The following is a 25,351-nucleotide window of genomic DNA, read 5'->3' on the forward strand; positions in this document are numbered from 1 at the left end:
GCACAGGGAAGCAAAAGAATATAGGAAAACATTAGCTTTTATTATACAATCGATCACTAAAAATGTGCAGGCATGTCAAGGTTATCTTTATTTTGTTATAATACAAAGAAATAGATATGAACCCAATACATCTCCACTTTGACTACTGAAATAAGAAAAAGTGCTGAAAGAAGAAGTGTGAGCGGGAAGATCAGCAATGTTAGAGCCAGAAGGAAATGAGAACCACTCCTGTGATAACTCCCTTATGTTTTAGGTCAGGAGACAGATCCAGGGGATCGAGGGCCTTGACCAAGGCAACTGGGTTACTTAGCAGGAGTTCCCTTGGAGCCAGCAGCAGTTTATCTCTTTCTTTTAAATAGACATCTATTAGGAATAGCATACAGATCAGGCAGAGTTCTTGATTGGACATTTTCTGAGAATTAGACATGCATTAGATGTGTTCTTAGAATTCTCATGAAGGAGATTCTGCTGGTGCTGAGTATCTGCTCCAGTTATGCATTCTGTAATCGAGAATCATCACAAGATGGGTTTGGGGAAGACTGGAACCACTGGGTCTGAGCTAAAACCCCATTGATCACCAACCTTCACAAGCCCTGCTGGTGCTTTGACACATGGAGCTAAAGACAGAGTCTCAGACTCAAGGTCCCACTAACCTTTCCTCATTTCTCCCTGGAGTGCAAGAAGGGTTCTGTCTCAGAAGTTATTTGTCTGATTAAGAAAAGAGATACAATTGCCTTAACTCCTTTCCTAGGATGATCTCACCAAATAACCAGGAAAGATGAACCACTACTGTATTTTGGAGGGTGACTCTGGGAGGTCAACTGGGAAACTCTTTGCTCACAGTGCTGTTGGGATGGTCACCTTTCCCTAACTTGCCACTACCTTCCCTGCTTCCCTTTCTCCTATGAACAAGACAGTTAAGCTTCAAACATTCTTTCCTTTGAGTTTTATATGTTGTGTGCACATTGCTTTGTTTTTCTCTTGCTAACGTGGGAGTACTTGATTATTGGAATGTTGGCCTTGATCCTTTATGATTGACAGGAAAGCATGGCCCCCTTTTCCTCCCTATTGTCCCTTCTCTGTCAGTGATGAAGAGATGAAGTCTCCTGAACCCAGTGTCATGTCAGAGCCAATACTCAGTAATGTCTTTAAATCTGATTATTTCTATGGTCCTGGTAAAAGGTCATAATAAATATTCAGTGGTATCCTAGTGACTTTATTGGAATTGTATGGATTTAAAAAAATAAATAAAAAGTTTGCATTTGTAGAAAAAAGTAGCTTCTAATAGGGTAAAGATAGATTTCATGCCATGGGTTGAGTTAAATTCTACAGGAGCAGAACAAAAAGATGGGAGAAGTCTGGGGAAAGCTAATAGGCAATGGGGAGAAATGTCAAAAAGAAGGGAAGATTTATTCATTTACCCAGGACACCTTATTAGTTCTCAGAGCTGCTGGGGATCCGCTTGCTCCAAAGCAGGCATAAATATCACAGCCCTAGAAGTGACCATTTTTATATGTTGACATAGAGAATGTGGTTTGCCAGGATCTGAGGAGACAGCCAGAATCTAGTGATGAGCCTGCTCTGCAAAAGCCACCACCTCCCAAAACCTAGGCTCTAGACACTTCTGATCAGACAGAGGAAATACTACTCTGTCACATTTTCACAAACGCCCTCTCTTGGGAATTCTTATGTTTCTCTGCAGTACTTGGCCATCAGTGATTCTCATAAATATTCAGAGAATACAAACATGGATAGATATATGCCCTTATAAATTCACAGGAGTCTTACAAGGGAGCTCACTGCAGGAAAAGCAACACGATTGTTGGAAGTTAATATAATGATTCACAACAGTAGTGTTACACACTGTACACTCACAAGATATGTAACCATGCAAAGGGTCCCCAAAGTCAAAACTGAATAAATGAATATTTAAGAATTCCAGATGCTAAAAATACACCTGAGATCTCATTTTCTTCTTAATCAGAAATTGCTTCAGGGAAGAATCCTCTTTGCCTTCTGGAATCCAACATCAGCCAAGTGAACTTGGCATCTTGGCAGAAATCAAGGATAACCTGACTCTTGCCAATTGTAAACAGAAAAGAGGAAATTTAAATGTAAGAAATACAGAGGAAAAAAGCTGCCTACCTGTTGCTCTGAACTAAGCAAGACTTATGCTATTTAAATTTCAGTGGGTAGTGCCATAGTAGAATTGGAATCCATTCAAATTTTTTTGTTCAAATCCATGCCCACCATTTCAAGCTCAATCGAGTGGATGTAAAACACTTCCAGAGAACAGAATTAAAACCTATTAAACTTTCCCATTACAACTAGATTTCATTTAAAGTATGTCACCATTTCCCCATCATTTCTGAATTGCTTATAACTTCACACTCCTTCCAAAACCATAGCACCATGCATTCTGGATATGAGATTTGGGTTTGCAGTTATATCTTCTTCCTTAGCCTTTTTAAGGTTATCAGACATACTACCTTATATTCAAAGCAAACTGGGAATCTCAAACTAATTTTCTGTCAGTGGTTCAGTGAATGGACTTCTGATTTCTGTTGATTATTGAATTGCTTCAGGGATGGATCTAAAATGTAAGCACTGACCCTTAAATGTCAATCATAAAATTCTGAGTCCAAAATTCTGAAGCAATTTCATTGTTTACAATATATTTCTGGCAGTGTGATAATAAGCAGACTGACCGTTTTATGGATTTGTCTCTCTCCAGAGCAAACTTAAAAGAAGCCTTAGTCAAGCTTACATTGGTTTATTGAGTGCATGAAAGCTGGATGCTACTCTTGTTTTCTCCTGTTACTAGATATTTTTGGCTTTATATATCTGACCCATGTTTTCAAATTGACAGTTTTTCTTAGTGATATTAAATATGTCTTTTTTAGCTAACTCTTACGCAATGGGTCAAGTAGAAACCAATGAGAAAATTTTACACTAAAAATTATTTGTTTCTAAGCATATTTCATATTATAAGAAGCACAAAATTATATAAGCCTAATTTATATATGTTAACCATTCACAATGAATTGGTCATAAAAGTAATTTGAAAGCTGTCCATAGGACCATGAAATATATAAGTCCTTACGTCTATTGCTGTTTTTAATTTTATTCGCAAACAACTATTAATTGGGACTTTACCCAGAGGGCACTTGATAAGCATCCTAGAATTCTACATTTATCATTATGATGTTTTTATTAAGAGTGTGTTTAGGTGTTTTCCACAAGTACTGGGCTCAGGACATAGCCACAGCATGGGAAGGCGGGTAGTTTCCCACTGTATTGCTCTTCTCAAATAAATCTAAACCACTCTAATATCAATTTCTGCCTTTCTTAATTTTTTGAAAAATTAATGAAGAAAATTCTCTTTCCATCAAGAATCTTTACTAAATATGTAACCAGCAGCCACCCACATAGCCATTAAATGTCATTTGAATAGAAGAAAATGACATTTGCACATGATAGATTTTGTTCTTTCCCTGATATGAGGCCAAACAAATGGAAAGTTTCTTGAGAAATAACTGTCAATGTCAGTGAGGTTAACTCTACCCCCACATTCTTCTTTACTGGCTTTTAAATATCACAAACACTTTGGAAAACAATTTTGCACTATGGGTCACATAGATGGGTAACCCAAGTGAGTTTTAAGAGAAGCAACTGAATGGAAGTTTAATAACTAACCTGTAAAGTAAATTTATTTAACAATGGAAAAAAGCCAGAATATTACATTATACTACAATTGAACTACATTATCATTAAAATACTGCATGATGAAGTTTTGCAAAAATATGTCACCATGACCGAGGACAATCATACACTTTTCTCTCCACGAAATGAGATGGTGGTTTCTCATGGGCACTCTGAAAAGACAAGACTTCCATGACTACGGAGGGGGTGTTTAACATATGTATAAGAGAAAAGGTATGCCAGTGATTTCTATACAGATATTTCTAATTTGATATTTTCAAATTGGGCTAACAAAGTCTTTCCTATAATGGCCAAGGAAAGCACAAGACAAGCCCAGGAGATGCAATGATATGTCCCCTTAGTGCTACCATCACAGATCATGGTATAGTTGGTTGAGGGCGAAATAATATACTCTATATCTACCATCATGAGAGTTTTAGCCAGGACCTGTAGAGAGCACAAAACGGGGGCAACTTAGACAGCTGAGGAACAAGACATGTTCTAGAAGCACCTGCAGGGATCGAGGGTTAGGGAATCCAATGGAGAGTTGAATAAACTGGAAGTTTAGCTCAGTTGGAAGCTTAGTGCAAAGCCAGAAATGTGGCTAGAAATGTGCATAAAGAGTTAGGTATAGGCCATATCATGAAGGACCTTGCCAGCAAAATTATGGAGTATGGTTTTGTCCTGAGGACCACTGAGGGATCAGAAGGATTCCATGTTTGACAGCTTTGATCTTCCTGACTGTGAGGGGCTTGTGGAGCATTCAAGCACCTACACCCAGGAAGCAGATGGCTACAGAGGTTGAGAAAGATTGGATTTCTGAGGATGGGATTGCACAGGGGATGTACAATGAATGAGATGAAAAGAGGGCTGAGGGGAGAACTCTGGGGACACTGATGCTTAAGGAATGGGAACAGGAATCAAAGTTAGACTGAAGAGGAAAGGGAGTGAAGTCAGAGGAGCAAAACTGGAAGAGTCTGTTCACATGGAGGGCAAGGGAAGCTGGCATGGGTGAGGTCGTCAGGATTTGGTGCTGCAGAGAAATCCAAAGACGAGGCCTGGGGAGGATGCATAGCATTCAGTGGTGGGGAAGTTCTTGGGAAAAACAGGACCAGTGGTTGATGGGGACCAACTATAGGAATAAGGTAAGGTAAGTGGAGAGAGTAATGAAATGGAGGTGGTGGTCACACAAAAATGTTTTAAAGAAGTTGAAGAGGAGGGAAGGGATCCATGGGGGCAACAGGGAAGTAGTGGTTGAAAGAATTGATGAGTTATACTTTATTTTTAGATAGGGGAGATTGAACTGTTTTTAAATATAGATACAAGGAAGCAGCAGAGATATAAAAAGATACAGGAGAAGAGAATAAACAGAGGATAAGTTGGATCACTGAAGGGGTAAAGACCTTGGAAGCCAAATGGGAGGAGGAGGAGAGGGAAAAGGAGCAGGAGGTTGAGGAGGAGCAGGGAGAGGGGAAGGAGGAAGTAACTGGAGGAAGAGGAAGAATGGAGGTAGAAGTCGGTAGTCTACATAGTAGTAGCAGGAAGTTCTGGGAGTTTTAACTTTGATGCTCTCATCTCTTTTCTATGGAGGAGGAGGAGAAGCCATCTTCATGGAGACACCAGGAGAGATGTTCTTGAAGAGAGGAAGAGGAGAGGGTCACTGAGGAGGAAGTAACACATCAGAAATTACTCCTCTAGAAAATAGGGAAGAGAATGTTTAAGAGGGAATATAGGATTTCCAGGCAACATTAAGGTCCCATTAATTTATCTGGGTCTATCACAATCTACAGCTACCACATACAAAAACAGACAGCCAAGGTGATCTTGAAGAATGACTCTATGAAATATAGTATTTTGTGAAGCAGTTTATATAACTTCTTCAAAACTGGAGCAAAACATTCTCACAGGGCTATTCTTAATTCATGAAGTGACCCCAAGAAAAGTAAAAAAAAATCCCTAACACCTTTAATATAGGAGAGTAGGGGATATTGACTGACAAAGTAGGTATTTTAACTGTTGGAAGGATATTGCTCCATTAACATGATAATCATTAATTAAATGATTTCTTCATACTGCAGTAAGCCTATGTAACTGGTATGACTAGTGACCCAAAAGTTTAACTCATGAGAACTGGCAAAATGAAATACCTAGAGGCACAAAGCTCCCAAACAGACCAAGAAGGTAGAGACTACACCAGAGATATGCATAATCCATTGGTTACTCTTACTTTCTGGAATCTCCCTTCCAATTTTTTTCCATTGATCTCTTTACTGGGGTCTCCTGTGTTCCATGTGCTATGATCCTGACCCTCAGGGGGCTGCCAGTAGGGAAGCAGACAAGCATGAAAGCAATGTTCACAGCCGACGTTGACGCACACAATAAGCTAAAAGGTTTAGAAATAGAAAGAGCACACCAGTGATTTATTCTCTGTGTTTGATTAGCACAAAAAAATTATTTTCAACCCCATATATGAAAGACCACAAAACTTCTAGTATTCTGCAACTTAGGGAAAAATAACAGGAAGACATTTAATGAAAATTGAAGTTCTTTTATTTAAAAATGCCTCACATTTCCAGGTATCTGCTTTAATTTGTGATGAATTAGATACTATGCAACTTCCCAACAAAACTTTCAGTAGCTTGATTTCCTCTTGAGAGTTAGTTTGGAAAGAAAGCTACAGAGTGAGGAGTGAGTTGTTCCCAAAGACCGTGGCTGTGTAACAGTGAAATTTCTTCTGAAACTGGGGCCCGATCAGACTAATCATAATAGGTTCTTTGAGCACAGATTTTTCAGCTGGAGAAGCAAGACCAACTTCTTGCTTCTGGTGAGGCATCTGGTTGCTAGACTTACAAAGGCTTTGGGACAGTTATGTTCAGGTCACTTCAGGAAATCTACAAATAATTCAAAGTATCTTGAGTTCTCTTGGGTCTCAAGGGGAAGGAAGAAAGGAAGAGGAAAAGAAGCCTGGATGAGAAGAAGAGGAAATTTTGCATAGAAAAGATGGTTCTCAGGAATCGTGTTTTAGTGCCAGCTTTGTGGCTATGCAAATTTATACCTTTTAGCTGCTTCTCTGTAAAAGGAGGAAGCTAGGGCCAGCTGATGCTTTGGATTTAAAAGAGTTTATTTTTATTAGGAAAATTAGAGTTTGGACTAGGTGGTATTACATACTGAATCAATACTTGCTAACAGGACTTAACTTGCCTATTGCTGTGAATAATTTAGTGAGTGAGGGCTTTACACTCATACTGGAAGTCCACACTAATGACCTGGTAATTATTTTAATCGATTTTCAATGAACTGCTAACTACTCTGTTGGCATACCAATAAAGAAAGAAACACTGTGATAACAGATTCTGTGTCTGATGGTTATATCTTTCTGCTATAATTCTGCATGGAAATCAGTGTACCCAAATAAATATTTCTGTGTATGTTTTCCTAGAATTACCACTGAACATATGTGGTGTTTAAGAAGTCCTAGTCTGGATTCAACTGAGCAAAGAAAAAGATAATAATATGGCATACAGAGTTTTAAGTATGAGGGAATATTGTAGCATATGTAATTTCTTCCCAACATAGAAACTCTCAAACATGTGAACAAAGAGATTATACAACGATATTCCAGGAGAATCATGTGTGAGAGCAAAACCTTAGAAACAATTTTAATGTGCATCAACTGGAGATGGACGTATATTTGTAGCATATCCATATAAGGAAGTATTAATCTAGCAGGTGAATGAATTAGAACTACCCGTATCAATATAGACAAATTTCAAAAACCCGCTGCTGAATACAAAAGCAAGTAGCAAAAGAATATATGCAAATGGAATGAAAAAGCAATACGTGAATGTGTTAAAAATTATAGAGACATAGATAGGAATGTGATGACAAATTTAGGATTGGTGACTATCCCGGGAAGGAAAAAAAGTATGGAAACAGGAGAAGAAAAGAAACCAGAATCTGGAGTGCTTAATCCACTTGTTCAAGGATACAAAACAGATTAGAAGTTAGTAGCTTTACCTCAGAACTTTCCAGTACAAAATACCACCTCCAAAATGGAAAGCTTCTAAGACTTTGCTAATATCTCCTTTAGACACAAAATGCTAGCTAGCCGCATGAAATTTAACAGAATAAGAGACTTTAAAAGGTTATCTTATCTGAGTCCTCATTTAAGTTTTGAATTTTCCTTACAATATGTCTACTAATTGATGATCTAGACTTTGTTAAAAACAAAATATAACAAATAGAAAAATTAACCTCTCTGGGTAACATATTTTCTATTTTATTATTGTTCTCAAAGTCTTTGATCATTTCATCCTTTTCTCTTTTTTGTGAGTTTTTAAAAATTAACATGTAAGAATTGTTCATACTTGTGAGATAGTGATATTTCAATACAATTATATGATGTGTACAGATCAATCCAGGGTTATTAGCATTTCCATCTCTTTATTTCATTATGTGTGGGTCCTTTGAGCTCCTCTCTTCTACATCTTCATAAAACATGTATCTGTTATTGGAACTCTAGTCACACTTCTGTGATGTTGAAAACAAGAACTCATTCTTCCTAGCTAACTGTATTTTAGTACCTGTTATCCATCTCTCCCCACCTCTCCCAACCTTCAGTAATCACTAAGTCACATTCTTCTATACTGAGAGCAACATTTTTGGCCTCTGCATTCAAGACAGTTCATAAGGAACTGTCTTTCTGTGTCTGGCTTACTTCATTTAACATAAGGTACTCTAGAGTCCATCCACTTTGCCACAAATGGTAGAATTTCATTCATTTTATGGTTGAGTAACACTCCATTGTGCAAGTATACCACATTTTCTTTCAGGTAACACATTTGTGATCTCAAAGGAGGTATTTCAGGATACCTCCTTACTAAACTAAATACTTTGATTTCTGAAAAATCCAGAGGTAAACACCAGCTTCACTGTCCCTCTTAACTTAGCTTTTAGTGTGCTTCATTCATGTGGCTAAGATTTACTGAGCATCTACTAGTTCCAGGCACTGCATTAGGTGCTAGGGCATGGTAGTGAATAGGTTGTAGTGTAAAATAAAATATAAACAGTGATGGCAACTCTTCTGTGCCATTTGATCCTTTAGTCTCTATCGTAAAGGATGAATAGACATGATGGGTTCCATATGGAGGGCCCTCTGAAATTCAATAACTCCTCTCTGAGAAAGGTGACTGCTCACTGATATTGGGGGAAAAAATTAAGAAAGAGCAGGAACTGCGTGGGACCTTTGAAGAAGTAGTTCCAGGAACCTAAACACTTGCTGGGTTTACTCTATCACTGCCCCTCTTTTCCTTTCTGATTTTCTTCTCCACTCTCTACAAGCCTAGCACCTTCAGCCACTCTGGTCTACACAGTGGAAAACAGCCACGCAAGTTTCTGAGTATTACATCATACAGTCCAGAGAGTCAGACCCATACTCCAGGTCTTAAAAACCAAAGCCCCAAGAAAGAGAATCATTCACTGGCCAAGTTTAGCTCAGTCACACAATTCCTGGACTCCTAAATCATTGTGAGCAACAGTGTACAGTAACATACTAATAATGATGGGTCTACTATTGGTCAGACACCTGTCAATGGACCAAATGAAGGGTTACTTTGTAATATTGCAGTGTTGGGTACAATTTAGTCGACTGTGTGGGAGAAAAGGAGCAGCCAGCAAAAGAAATGGAGGAATTGGGGACAGCAGCCTGAGAAGAGTAAGGGCTGGTCTGAGGCAACAATGTGACTCTGCGTGTGTGCTCCACATACAGGTAGAGATCTAATGCATTCAATTAAAATGCATTAATAGATCTTCAAAATTTATTTAAAAGTTGCTAATAACAAGAAAAAATCATTCTTGCCAGACCCAGACAAAATGAAAGCTGAGAAATAATGAAGAAGGGCTCATGCTTACCTAAGTACTGTCCCAAAAGACTTTGTGAAACCCCACAAACTTTGCAGAGCTTTCAAATGCACATAGTTCTGTGACAAAGTTTACCTTTAACATTCTCTAACTGTAGCAGTTCAGATGAGATTCTCTAGACAGAACATTGACTCAGCAATCAACCCACCAATGAACTGATGCCAATTTCTAACTCTGGGTTTGAAGACCAATGTATCCAAGTAGCTTATGTGAATTTCCCCCTTTCTGCTGGTAAAAACTTCTCTTGCAATCAACCTCCTTGAATACACACATAGTTTGTTATGACACCTGTATTCCCACTACAATGCTATTCCTGAATAAGTTCAATTAATCATTTGAATTCTCTCTCTCTCTCTCTCTCTCTCTCTCTCTCTCTTCTCTCTTTCTCTCTCTGTCTAGTCGTTATTTGGTTTGACAAAGGGATCAACTCTCCTTCAGAGTTTGGCTACTGAACATTACTCAATGTAAGGAGACTTTAAGCAACTTGAAACTATTATACCTTCCTTTCTGGGATATGAGGCAAAAGCAGGTTACAATATTGACCTTTCCAGAGATTCAGACACCTGGGGTAGAGAGTGAAGACAGAGTCCACAGGGATCATCAAGGTACAGGGGACTGAGTGAGTAAGAATCAACAGTGAAAAGTGAATGTGTCTGATGCATAGCAAAATAAGGATTGGAATCAGCACCCGGATGCAGGAGGAAGCTTCAGGAGCCCTGCAGAACAGCACACAAGTTCTCCACCCTTAGGAAGCTTCCATGTCACTGGGTGATACAGATCATATGCAAGCAAACAAAAAGTGATTAGAGATTGGAACAAATGCCATAAAGTAAATTAAAAAAAAAAACAAAAACAATAACAAGACAGGTGCAGTGAGAGAAAAGATCTGGAGATTTCTACTCCTCATAGGTTGGTGACATTTCAACTACAGCCTATAGGATTAGAAAAAGCCAGCAATGGAAACAGCCCAGGAAATGTGCTCCAGGAAGAACAGCTAACACAAAGGCCCTGATGTAGGGACAGTAGCATACAAGGCAGATGTGCTGTGGCAGCATCCAAGGAGGTAGAAGCATGTGCTCACTTGATTAGAAAATGGTTGCCTTCCTGGCTAAACCAGGGGGAAGTAATTCAAAGGAGTGACTTTTTCAAGAAAAGCAATTTTATTCCTCTGGGACTATGATTGACAGCAAACATAATGTCTTCCCATGTTAAAAGTGGCTTTGTTCTGATTCAGGTATACAAAGATACCCTGAAAGAAAATATAATTTCACTACAACAACATCACAATCAGGATGAACAGCCTAATTTTGGAGGAAAAGAATGTATTCTTTCATCAAGAGAGGCTCATGAACAAAGAAGGTACCAGTGTAGTCTAGAAACAATTCTTCATGCCAAAAATAAACTTCAATGTAGAGAGAGAAAGAACAAACTTAGTTTGAAAAAGAAAGCAAGACAGACTCTCCCTAGAAAACCCAAGAAGCAGAGAAGACAGTTTGCTTGTGAAAAATTGGTCAATTGTCTGAGAGAAAGCAATAAGGCTGACTTCCTTTGCCTGAAACCATGAGCATACAGCTACAACTTTTTGCTTTCATATTTACAAAAACATAGGAGGGTTGTTATGGTTTAGATATGTGACATTCCCCAAAAGTTCATGCGTGGAATAATGCAAAATATGTTAGAGAGTAAAATAACTAGATTATGAGGGGTCTATCCTAATCAGTGGATTGATCCACTTTGATGAATTAAGTGGGTGGTAACAAAGGCAAGTATGGCATGGCTGAAGGAGGTGGTCACTGGAGGTGTACTCTGGAAGGGTCTTCTTCCCTGTGGCCCTTTCTCTCTTCTCTCTCTCTGTTTCCCAGCTGCCTTCAGGTGATCAGCACTCTTTGATCATACCCTTCCACCATGATGTTCAGCCTCACCTTGGACCTTGAGTAATGCAGTTGACTGAACATGAACTGAACCTCTGACATTGTGAGCCAAAATAAAATTTTCCTTCTCAAAATTGTTGTGCTCAGGTCTTCTGGTCACACCAACACAAAGTTGAATGAAACAGGGTTAAAATACAACTGAAACCCTGATGTTTGTGTACTTTTGAAAAAGTAAAACAGAAAAGTAGCCATCACTTGGGATACAACCTTGATGTTACTTCTCAGGTAAAGCATATTTGGGGGCAGAATCTCATAGAACTTGAATTGGTGAGATTGGTGACATAAATCTTCTTGTTATTTCTTTATTTACTTTTGGTACTGGGGATTGAACTCAGAGATGCTATATCACTGAGTTACATCCCCAGATATTTTTATTTATTTATTTTTTTATTTTGAGACAGGATCCCATTAAATTGCTTAGGGCCTTACTGAATTTCTGAGGCTGGCCTTGAACTTGAAATCCTCCTGCCTTAGCCTCCTGAGTCACAGGGAATACAGGTGTGTACCATCACACCCAGTGTGACATGACTTTTAAGAAAATGTGATTATAGTTTTGACTCAACCATTTCTTCATTTATTCCCTAGATCATTTTGTTTTGTCTTGTTTGCTAGTGCTGGGGATTGAACTTGGTCTCATGCATGCTAAGCACATGCTCACCACTGAGCTACACCCCCAGACCAAAGTGGAAGTATAACTATATGATTCTTTAATAGGCCATCAATGATAACTCATAGTAAAATAATTGACTTCATGTATTAATGCTTAATCATAAACTAAATTCACATATCAGTACTTATTTGGTGCAAATCAGAAAGAAACTGTTAGAAATCACAAAAGATGTCTACTTAAAGATGAAAGAAAGTCAGAGTTTCTGAGTTCAAAGTATATCTACACAAATGTTATTAATAAATAGCTAAAGTTATTGGTCCTGAATAAAAATGCTTAGAGATTATTCAGAAAGATTTTTATACCATTATAATATAGAATACTGCTAGGGAAATGCTTTAGTTTAAAATGGCTGAGACCAAATTTAGTTCTGGAACATCTTAGAAATAATATAAGCTATTAGATGAACTCTAAGTTAAGTTTTACTGTTTTGTGTTTTTTAAAAACATGCATATCACTAATTGATAGTAAATTTTATTAGATATTCTTCTTTCTAACACAGATTACATACAAGATTAATACACATCACATTGTGAAAGAATGTAGAATAAATGTATGGTTTAATCAAGGGTGACCTTCATTGTGTTTTTCCTGGTTAAAAAATCTGAGGTTTTATCCTCCATGAAAATGATCGAGCTCTGTTACAGGGGAAGGGTGAGCCTCATGAAGTGTCACAGATACAGGTAAGTAAGTGAGAAGAGATTAAGGATGCAGATCCTATGAATTAATATACAGATCTTTCTAAGGAGGTTGCTGTAGTCCACTGGATGCCTTGGGGGTTTCTGTAGTCCCGTGTTGAATTCTTTGTCCCTGGAAATTTTCAAATTATCTATATAGACATTCGGTGGGGAAGTTGGATAACTAACAAAACATTATTTATTCACCCACACAACTATAACATCATGCACCTATCACATATTAGGCTCCATGCTATGGAAAGGGGATGCTGAGGTCAGTCTGCCCGACTAGGTCCCTGTCCTTATGGAGTTAATAAGACAGAGAGGGATATGGACAATAAATGGTCAACAAGTAACTGAATGAACGGGTACTGACTGTTATGGTTTTTGTGAAGGGAATGAAGAAGTGAAGGGAGAGTTGCGGGGGGACTTTATCTGTAAGGGTGAATAAGGGAAATGACATTTGAGCTAAGCATTAACAGGTGAGAGATGGGAGGAGGGAGATGAGCACCCCAGGCCTGACCCTGGGGCACAGAATCAGTAAAGGGTTTGGTTTGATAGAGGAAGAGACATGGCAATGAAGCTAGAGTCCTTTCTACTCTGTGGCTATGGGGAGATATTTTGTTAAAAAAATAATATGATATCATTAAAAAGACCTAAACAGGAGAGGGATGGAACTGGATTTATATTTTTAAAAGAACAAGTAATGACTGAGTTCACTTTCCATTGCTATAACTTAACACCACAGACTGGGTAATTAATAAAGAATGAAGGTTTATTCAACTTATTTTTCTAAAAAATGGAAAGTTCAAGATCAGGCAACTGCATGTGATGAGGTTATTCTTGCTGGGGAAACTTCTCTGTGGAGTCTCAAGCGGCACAAGCATCACAGGAATGTCCTAGTTCAGGTCTCTCTTCTCCATATAAAGGCACTGCCCTGCTGAACTAGGGTCCCATCCTTATGGCCTTGTTTATCTTTAATTACCTTCTTCCAAAGGTAATTAATACCATATATTACCTCCAAATACCATAGATTCAGTTCTATCATCTTCATAGCTCATGTGGAGATTAAATCTCATCACAAGTCTCCATGGAGACATTCAGACACAGAGGGTGTACACAAAAGGATCCTTGAATTCTTTTCCAGATCTGAGATTCTAACTCCATCATGATAAGTTCTTAGCTCTATCTTACTGCAAATATAAAATAGTTACACCCCCATGCACTTTGATCCTTGTTCTATTTGTCAGCAAGATTCTGCCTACAGAAAGAGAACCAAATGGCAAATGTGAACAGTAGCTAGGGGGAGGGAGAGCTATTTTTGTGATTTATTCTGAATTTGTCCTCCTGGCCTGGACACCCTGTCCCCAACTCCCACCCCAGTCCTTTCTGCGTTTCTACCTGGACAGCAGTTCTATCACTGACAAATGACTGGGATCTTTAATTTGGTCCCAACTCATTATTTTTCCCCCAAATGGAGGGCTTGCATTTTTTCTGTAACCCTAGACAATCCTCTTCTACCAACACACTGGACAGCACTCAGGGCCATTTTCTCCCTTACTATTCAGGAGACTATATTCTCCTTGAAAAATGAGATCATGTCTGTCTCACCAGTATATCCTGACATTCACCACAGAGCTCGGCATCTCTAATTGCTAAGTCTTCAAGACATACTGTTGGGATCATGGGCGCCTGACTTTGGAAGCAGCATGAAGAGATGTGAGATGTTACAGGACAATGACCTACTCTCTGCACTTAATCCTATCATTCTCCTTCTGGCTTCTGTATTGGGAACCAGAATGGCATTGGGCCAGTTAGGTTGCATTTTAACCTGAGCAGGAACTGAGACATTTTCCTTTTTTTTATTTCTTAATAGGTCAAGGCCCAAGCTTGGGCATGATTTAGTATTTCTGAATTATGACTGAGTCTTAATATGAGAACTCAGAACAAGCTCTGCATCATTTCTAGGATGACCATGCCAGTGGCATTCCTTGTACGCACCATACTGAACGCTTTTGCAAGTATTGGCTCCTTTAATCTTCAGTGCAACCCTATGTGGAAAATATTATTAACTTCATTTCGTAGATGAGGAAACTGAGGCTTAGAAAGGATAAGATATTTGCTCAGTCACAAAGCTAACAACTAGACCATCTGAGCTCTTCATATCTGTCTGAATGGAAAACATGTATTCTTAAATATTACAAAAAAGTTTTTGAAATAAAATTCATAATGACCTTGATTCACAGAGAACTAAGAAATGAATTATTTAACTCTTTATCAAAAATAGGTAGTATTAAGGAATCCAATTGCACAACTGTACAGATTTTAATTTCTCTTCCATACATTTTCCACTTCACCTATGAAAGTATGTCTCTTCATAATCTCTATTTGCATATCAGAGCATTTTAAAGATTTATTTTGGAATTCTGAAACATTTTATTTTAATAGAAAAAAGCCCAGGAAATCCAATGATTCTTAGAAAATAGTCCATATCTTAGATTCTAAAAGCCTTAAATAAGATATGATAAGAACCTAAAAGTTATCACATGTAACTGAAATGTACATTGGATCAAAACCATTCTAATCCTAAATCTTGCATTATTTATAGGAAGTTTCAGGAGCTGAAACCAGCTCATTTGACAAGTTTCTTTGCATGACAGTTCTTAGATATCTAAAAGAGAGATTTTTCAATTTTTAATTTAACATCGAAGCACACATTCTTATATTTTATGTTTAAAAACAGATTGCCTTTAAAAATGTCTGATGCTCCTGGTGTTATTTAAAACATATACAAAATATGGAGCTACCTCTAAATCTAGGAAACTATATAATATACCACAAGGTCCTGGCCTGCTGTGGGGCAGAGTTCAGGCAGAAGTCTTCATGAAGAATAATATAGATTTTCTTCAGTTACAATATGAAACTTCAGTTAAAGGTTTATGCTAATTGTCACTAGTAGCTTGGGAATCATCACATATAGCTCATTTAAATATATTAAGAATCCAACAAAGTGCTTCTGGAAAACTACAGATAAAATTAAGAGGATAAATGGTAAATGTTTTACCAGCCAATCTTAGCCAAGGACCATAATTTTCCAAAGTTTGCAGAAACAATGAACTTAAATTAAGATTCCAAATTGCAGCCGAGGTTACACATTTATGTATTGTATGTTGCTTAATTTACCAATTTCAGTGATTTTAAAACATCTGCACTTATACTGTTACACTTATTCTGTCTCCTTATCCACTGTTTCAATAAGGAAACTCAGCATTCACTGAAATAGGAAGGAAGTCACCGGTAGGAAGACCTGGGTGTGGGTCACACCAAAAATTCTCAGCTTTGTACTTATAGTCACATCATTTGAACCCTTCTATTCCTTCATCTGTACTATAGATGGGTAGAAAATCTCAGAGGTGAGCATAAGGTACAAGCAAGAGCCTCATAGTGGAACAACCCAGGTTCAAATGTGGGCTTTCCCTCTGCACCAAGGCCTACTGCTGTGAGGTCTCTAGTAAGCTCCTTACCCCACTGAGGCCTCAGTTTTCTTAGCTAACATTAGAATATCACCCATCTAGCAAAATATCATGAGAATTAGAGAAAATTTATGAAAACGTTTAGTATGTATTAAGTTCTCAATAAATAGTAGGTATTGATGCCTATGGATATATTTTGTAGACTATATTCTACTTTAATGTGCATTATTGTATGATTTGACTGTTTCCTCAGATGTCAGTTTCTTCCTGACAGACAAACCACATTTCTCCCACATGTCAGTCTGTACACGTGAACATATTTTCCTTTGTGTAATGGAGTCTTGTGAAACTCTTCTTGTAAATTTGTATGAGACCATGACATTGGCAAGTCTCCTGATATTGAGATCTTTGATTTTTTTCTCCTTTGCGGCATTCCAGTCTGTCTATGGTGAGTTTCAATTAATCTATTCATCGTACACCCACTGGAGGTTACTGTGTGACAGGATCTACATCAGGAGTTATCTTTCAGGAGGAATTAGTCCATATAATTTATCACAGGTGGTTTCATTAACTATTATCAGTTATTATAATAAAATTCTTCAGTAATGTAGAAAAGTTAGTGCAATCTTATATTTCATATAAATTACAATGGGAATTAAAAACACATTTTGACAATGTCATAGATTCTCTAGAAAATAATTATCAGCTATTTCTTTTCACAATTAGAGATGATTAAGAAATAATTCTGTTTTTACTTTATTTTCCTTAATAGTCATTAAACCATAGTCTATTTCTATGAATAAAAACAAGTAAATTTCACAATAGTAGACTGTTTATATATTTCTATAATATTCTACAATATTTCCTTTAATAATACTATATTATTGTAAATACAATCCATTTTAACATTAATTGAATGCCTCCAATGTGCAGCAATTGCTAACTGAATGAAAAAACTACAAGATGAGCATAGCAGGGCTCAGTGAGCTCTTGCCTAAGGACCAAATCTAGTCCACCATCAGCTTTTTGTAAATAAAGTTTTATTGAAACACAGCCAGGTCCATTTGGTTACTTCTCATCTCTGGCTACTTTTGTAATACCTTTGCAGAGATGAGTAGACATGATAGAAATGGTCTGGCTTGCAAAGCCTAGAATATTTTCCATAGTCTTACAGGAAAAGTTTGTTAGCCTCTGCTTTATAGTATAGGTATTAAAGAATTTCTGTGTCAATGTGGAACATCAACACAAAATATTCAAAGAATTAAGAAAAAAACAAGAGAAAGGGAATGTTCTGTACATTTAGCTCTCCCTTAGGCTTATACCTGATGTTTGGTGGACAGCCCAGAGATAGAAGAAGTGCTATAGTTTTGTAAGAAAATTCTCTAAAAGCTATCTATGCTGGGTTGAAGGGACCAAGCTGTTCCCACTGATACAACAAATATTCTAAGTGTTAAGCCTCCAAGCAAATGGTCACTGGAGTTGTATGATCTTTCTTTCTTTTAGGAGATAAGAATTGAACTTTTGTAAGTCATTTTGTTGTTGTTGTTGAAAAAAATTGACCTACTATAATATCACAGCCTATTTAATTGCAAAGGGTCATTGTTACATTATAATTAAAATAGAAAAAAAAAGTCCACCTGTTACCTGTATGTTGCTCTTCCATCCAGACTTGCAAATACATGAAGAGGAGCAGCCCTGCTACTCCAAATATCAGCAGAGAGAGGAAGACTTGCTTGGGGTTCATGACCACTTCAGATGGCTGCCTTTCTCCTCATGTCTGAATCTGAAGACCACATGATTTGTTTTCCCATAAAGCTTTAAAATTTTGGGGTCCTTTGAGGGCTCATTCCATAAAGTAACCTAGAATTTAAAACAAAATCCATATTTACATGACTGATGGCATTTATACCCAACTAGGATAAAAACTTGCAGGATATGGAAAACAGTGAAGACTTCGATGCAGTTATGCTCTCAAGACAGGGAAGAGTGAAGTAGATCTCTCTAGAATGGCAATTTGCTATTGCACACTTTCATCTAGGGAGTGTAGCATCCTACAGTTAATGAGTAACACCCTAATATAAATCAGGTAAACTTTGGCCAGACTTAAGTTCTTTATATTGTAAAGTTTAGGCTTATGTTAGGATTATAAAAGAGAGGAAGACTAATAGTTTGTATTGCCGAAGAACAGGTCTTGAAAAACATGTTTGTAGAATGTAGGAAAATACTTCATGTCATAAAAATATAACTGTTCAAGGTGGTTGCTTCCAGGAGGCAAGTGGATACCAACATCTGTGAATGCTCAAGTCCCTTATAAAAAGTGGCACAGCATTTGCACATAAATTAAGCACATCCTCTGGTATACTTTAAATTATTTCTGGATTACTTATTGTATCTAATACAATATTAATAGTACAAGAATAGTTGTTGTACTTGTATTGCTAAGGGAATAATGCAAAATAAAACGTTCGTACATTTTCAATACAGTCACATTTTTTTCCTTTCCAAATATTTTCAATATCAGCTTGGTTTAATTCACACAGATGAAGGGTTGACTTCATATGAAGTTCCAAAAAAGGGGAGTTTAATCTAACATTTCCTTTTTATACAAAATTAGCAGAATTTCTTAAATTTACATGATGAATTTAAAAACTGTTAAAGGGATAAAAAGGTAAATTTTAAAAGGTCAGCAGTGAAGGACTCCTCCCACAATAGCTCAGAATTACTGAAACCTACCTCAGATTATAGAAATATACCTCAGTAATAGAAGGTTACTTTATTTTTAAAAATACTGAAATGTCTTTCTTTTAGAAAAAAAATTCATTTGATGTAATCTTAAGTTACATCCATTTTTGAGAATCTAATAAAAATGCAAACAACTACCTATAGAAAAATATAAACATACACAAACTCCCATAAAATACCAGTATGTTTGTGCACCTTCAGTGAAACTTAAGTCAAGAAAGTCTGCTCTCAGTCAACCACAGTCACCTGAGTGCTGAGCCTGGCTAATGGGACCAAGTCATGACGGTCTAACAGTGGTCAGAGATCTTGACTCTGTTCCTTGGCTACAGGCCACACCTCCTTTTTAGGAGAGTTGAGTCCATGTTTCCTCAATGTGAAAACATCACACATGTTACTGTGTCTAAAAACTACCTCTTCTATTCCAAATATGCCCAAAATCTTCAAAGAGAATCTTTGAGGGAGAATATTGATTTAATGGGGTTAAGAGGTGTTTGGCAGGGTGTCAGTTAAAAGCTAAAAACTGCCGTGAGAATTTTCTTGACTGGTTAAAGAACAATATTGACCTATTTTTGACAAAACCAATTTTCACACAAATGTTAGGCTGCAACAGTAATATAAAAGGTCAGAATTAGCAATGAATATAACAGGTAATTAGAATGATCTGAATATGAAAAATATTCAACCAACATTTTAGAAGTATGCAGAACAAGAAAAAAAATCACATCACAAATATTCTTTTTAAAATGTTTTCCTTGTAATTTCTTTATATTTTAACTATTATGTGGGCCACAATAAAGAGGTGCGGTCATCGACATCATCTGAAACAGTTTTCCAAAACACTTGGGGTCCCTGGGGAAGGGGTAACTGTTAAGAACTTCACTAGTACTTCTGAGGATTTCAAGTATTTTGAATTTTGATTTGGGTAAGAAAAGAGGTTTTTAAATAAGTAGGAGAAGTGAAAGTATTACCATATTGTTTATTTGATAGGTGAACCTTTGCTCTTGTATAGAATCAAAAATAAAATATGATGGTCTTTCAAGGCATGTACAACAAAAGACAGGTCCCCAGGGAGATTTTAAGTGCTAAGTTTCCAAGACTGAATCCCTAGGGAAGCTGTGGAAAGAAGTCAGTGCGCTCTTCCCTTATGCTGCAGTTAAACCACGAACAGACATAATTCCTGGGTATGGAAGAAGATTCAGATAGGAGGAAGCCATTTCAACAAAATCCACTATGAACAAAGAAATAGTTGTTTACAAGAAGAAAGAGACTTTTACAATCTGTCTACATAATTAAAACTTATCTCAGAAGAGAAAGGAGAGAAGAAAACTCATAAATCAGCACAGAGCCACAAACCTGTGAGAAGGGTGGTGTAAGAGCCAAAAGAAGATTCCTTGGGGGTTTGCAAGAGGAAAATTATTACCTATGATGCTGGAAAAAGATTAAGGATTTGCCCTGCCTTTCTTCAGGAGACGTTGCCATACCCTGACATACCCTCCTGGGTGAGAAGACAGTGGAAAAGCTGTAACTGTTATGATGGCAGATGTGAGTAGGATTGAATGATTAAAGCCACGAGGCAGAAAGGCAATCTGGTGTAAAACGCAGAGATACGTTTGATTTTCTCCCATCTCAGTCCATTAACCCAACGTTGGTGTGAGGAAATGGCTCTCATTAAACAAAGGTGAGGCAGTGGAAGCAGTCGTGTTGCTCTAAGCAAACCTGAGGGTCAGTCGTGATGGGAAAACACACCTATTTGGAGATCATGCATCTGCCTCCAAGCCTGCAGAGAATGTGCAAACTACTGAAGATTGAAATTACTTGGAATAATGCTGTTTTATGTACAAGCATTCTACAGCATTTCTATGGCCAAAGGCTTCCTGGACTTTGTACAACCTCTTCTTCCCACTCACGGACACAGCCTAAGAGGTACTTAGCAGCTCATTGCATTGAATTTGGAGCTCTAATAACAGACTACAGGTAATTGGTGAATAAATGTTATAGTCGTCTTTGTAAAACTGTAGTCCTAAATTCCAAGTGGAGAAGAAGAGACTATTAAAATACTGAAATATAGCATCTACATTTCTCTGTTAAAAGTACATATTTAGTTTTATTTGCATAGCCTATTGATGTATCCCTTGCAATTAGAAAAAGAAATATAAAGATAATTGCTTCACTCCATTATCTTTCTCCAACACTTATAAAATTTATTCTTTTAAATAATCATGGCTATCAACATAGGTATTTGGGGATTTCGGTATAGAGATAAATTACTAGCTAGGGGCAATTTACAGAAAAGGAAATTAGAAGTTACTGAATTTGGCAGAAGTTTCTGATTTTAGGGAGGGAGTGATGGGATTTGGGGGAAAGTTGGGGATCAGACCAAATGATGCTGGCAGTTAGGCATAGAAGAAAGCTGGGACGCCCTCCCTGTTCCCAGGCCTCACCCTCTGAGGAACCTCCACAGTGAGGGCCTTCTCCCTCTCCCATAGCAACTGCACCATTCTCCATCTCTTTCCCACCCTCTGAGCACATAGAGGCCATCAGTGAAGAGGTCCACCAATGCACTACCTTCCCCTGACAAGTGTACTGCCTCTGTTCCCATCCACTCACCTTTGCCTCTGTCTGTTCCGTCCAGCGGAACCGGCGCGGACAAAGGAGACACCACCAATCTTTAGTTGACCAGATTTATTGCATCCTCCCTGTTTTTCTGCCTCCTTAAGGGGTCTTTTTTTCTCCCCACGGTGAAAAACCCATCTGATTTATAGTATGAGATAACTCCTCCCAAGGGTACTTTGGGGGATACAGGGGGCAGGCTGCTTGAGGGGGAGCGGCTGCCTCCAGGAAGGGATTGGTATTCCTTCCCGATATAACTAATTGGGGCGACCGTGTCCTTGATGCTCTTTCTAATTCCTCCCCAGTAAGCCCCTCCTCCTCTTCTTCCTCTTTATGAGAAGTTACACTTAGTTGTTTCTTTATCTCTTCCAGACACATATTTCCTTTTTTTAACTAAAGTTATTATTTTACCTTTTTTAGATGTTAGACATTACTTAATGAGCTGCCACATGGGAAAAGTACCTATAGGTAACGGGGATTGCTTTTCTGCTTTAATAAGATCCTCTTTATCATGTTCCCATTGTGGAATATTTAGGACTCCCTCTTCCAAAAACCAAGGACTAACCTTGGCCAGTGTAGTTACATATGCTGTTACAGTAGATTGTTTTACGGCAGTTCCATTAGCCTTAAGTACATCTTGTATGATTCCTATCATTTGATTTCTAGACACGTGACCCCATCCTGGAGTTACGAGACCTCCCTTCACCGGGGTTATGTGGCCTCCCTTTACCAGGGTTATGCAGACTCCCTTTACCAGGGTTATGTGGCCTCCCTTTACCGGGGTTATGCAGACTCCCTTTACCGGGGTTATTTCCTACAGTTTTCCTATAGCTTACCTAAAGTTACTTAAGTTTTCCTATAGCTTACCTTAAGTTACTTACGTGGGAGGACGCAGAAGAAGGAAGAAGCTCCCTGTCCGTGCCACCACTTGTTCCGTCCAGCGGAACCGGCGCGGAGAAAGGAGACACCACCAATCTTTAGATGATCAGATTTATTGCGTCCTCCCTGTTTTTCTGCCTCCTTTGTTCTGCCCCTATCTCCCTTCTTCTTTCCTCTCCCTCTCTCCTCCCCCAGGCTCCTAGCTTATCAGCCAATTATAGCAAAGCTTTCTCTCACACAGGAGAGCATGCAGAGGAATGTCAGCATAGCACTATATGGATCACGAGCTGTCCACGCGCGGAATGATATTAGATAGCCAATCCTAGAGCCTGGCGTCAACACGTCATAAGTCTCCAAGGAACTAGTAGGCAAGCGACCTTTATGGGTACTTCCTTATTTTGGTACCCAGTGCCCTTTGGCTCATTGCCAGGCGCCATCTTGTCCAAGACGGCCCTCAACATCTGTCTCTGCAGAACAAGAGTCTTCTCTTCTCCCTCCATCCTTCCCAAGTTCCTGCTCCATCACCAGCTCCCCTACTGGGGTCTGATCCCTAATTTCTTTACCCAGGGACTCCTTCCTCTGGAAATCTCCTAGCAAGTCATTGCAGACAAGTTTCTAGACAGGTATTAACCCCGATGGCCTCAAGCACCTCATCTCCCATCTACTTCTCAACCACAGCAGCCCAGAGGGAATGAGAAGAGGTAAGAAGGACTAGACATTGTGGAGGACTTGAAAATTAGCAATTCTCTTTGTTTGTTTGGTTTGGTTCAGTTTTTGCCATTCCGGTTTTCACTTCTATGAATTTCCTTCTTGTATGTCTTCCCTACATTTCTTATTGATGTGTAGTTTTATGTATTTTGGATATGAATTCTTTGTCTTTATTGGTGTGGCAAAGATCTCCCTGTCTGTGACTTTGTCCTCTCTCCCTTCCTTCTTTTCTTCATTCACAAGTGGTGTTGTTTTATTAAGCAAAAGTTTTCAATCTGTTTTATCATTCTTTTTGATTTATCAGTTGGAGTACTGAAGAGAAAACACCTTATACAGTTAAACTCTGGAGAGTTTAATAATGGAATATTTACAAAGATGTGGGCAGGGTCTGGAGAAACCAGCAAGAGATAGAACAAGTACCCAAGGACAAGTAACAGCACCCACTCCTAGAAGGGAAGAAAGAAAAGTGGAGAGCTATTCCTGAAACCTGGAGAGGGCAACTGGGAGGATAACCAGCCCATCCTTAAATTCCTCCTGCCCTTAGACTTGTCAGTGACTCCCATTTGTTATGTACAACTAAAAGCCAGAGGTTCAGGGATCTCTTTGATGCAGTTCTCTCAGAGAGTCTCCCTGGAGAGAAAATGGGAATATCAAGCTACATTTGGGTCACTTATTTTTACTTTTTTTTTTTTTTTTTTTTTTTTTTTTTTGTGGTGCTGGGAATTGAACCCAGAGTCTTGTGCTTGCAAGGCAAGCACTCTACCAACTGAGCTATATCTCTAGCCATGCTTATGATTTTTTGAGATGACATTCCTTGTCTTTAAATCATAAAATTATGTTTTTACATTTCCTTTCAAATTTGAAAGTTCTGCTTTTTGTATCAAATACTTGAATCTACCTGGAATTTAGTTTTGTATACACTATAAGGTATCCATTCAATTGAGATAACATGCACTCAAATCTATTTGATAATGTATTATTTCACTTCTGATATTCAATGTTGATTTTGTTATAGATCGCATTCTTATTTGTGTATGTGTGTACTTGAACATTAGTTCTGCTGGTTCAATATACTCTTACTTTTTAAAAAATCAACTGGGAAATTACATTGTCTATACAATTATCATTTCCTGTTAGTTGTCTAATTTATAGGCACAAAGTTGTTCATAGGATTTTCTTATGGATTCTTAAGATGTCTTTTACATCTATAGGTATATAATCCTAATGCTAGATATTTGTGCTTTTTCTCTTATTTTCTTTGACCACATTTTCTAGAGCTTTTTCTGTTTTATTTAAAAGTATAAAAGTATAACATAATTTCTCTACTATATTTGGGACTCTGCTTATTGGCTTGTGCTTTCATTTTTGTTCTTTTCTTCATTTTTTTTTAAGGAATATTTGTTTTTTCCCAAGTTTTGAATTGAACATTAATTCATGTATTTTAGGTGTTTCTAAACCACAAATGTATTTGAGGCCACTAATTAACCCCAAAACTACTTTTTCATATCACATGTTGTTATATGTAGTATTTTTATTGGCATATACTGGTAAACATTTCATCATTGAAATTGTGATACATCTTTTTTTAAATTACCCCTTTAAGGACTTCCTTCTCCTTCTATTGGACTTATAAAACTTTCTCAAGTTATTCAAACTTCTCTCAGTCTCTCCCCTGCATCTACAGATTTTTTTGTTAGCTAAATAGGACTTTAATTAAAAAAAACTTTCATAACTGCAAATTTTCTAAAAAGTTTAGAATGTTCATAAGAATTTAAGCACCATTTTAAGCACCACTGAATACTGTTCCTCTTATCCTGATCACATTTGATGTTTCCAATTATACTTATATTAAAGGAAAACTGGTTACAACTATTTACTGTTATGGTTTGGATATGCAGTGACCCCCAGAAGCTCCTGTGTTAATGCAGGAGGTGAATGATTATGAGAGCTGTAACATAGTCAGTGGATTAATCCATTTGATGGGTTAATAATTGAATGGATTACTATGTGGTAACTGTTAGGTAGGTGGGACTGGCTGGAGGA

General features: G+C 37.8%; 1 protein-coding gene across 2 annotated transcripts in view; it reads right to left on the bottom strand.

Moving 5' to 3' along the window:
* Chst9 (carbohydrate sulfotransferase 9) overlaps positions 1 to 25,351 on the bottom strand; it is a 266,459-nt gene that overhangs the window by 215,962 nt on the left and 25,146 nt on the right. For both annotated transcript variants that reach the window (XM_047526431.1, XM_047526430.1), the window contains exon 2: positions 18,014 to 18,229. In XM_047526431.1, coding sequence (XP_047382387.1) covers positions 18,014 to 18,113 — 100 coding nt within the window. In that variant the 5' untranslated portion in view covers positions 18,114 to 18,229. The remainder of the gene's footprint in view (positions 1 to 18,013; positions 18,230 to 25,351) is intronic.

The sequence above is a fragment of the Sciurus carolinensis genome, chromosome 15 (assembly GCF_902686445.1).
Source record: "Sciurus carolinensis chromosome 15, mSciCar1.2, whole genome shotgun sequence".
In the NCBI taxonomy this organism is placed as follows: domain Eukaryota; kingdom Metazoa; phylum Chordata; class Mammalia; order Rodentia; family Sciuridae; genus Sciurus; species Sciurus carolinensis.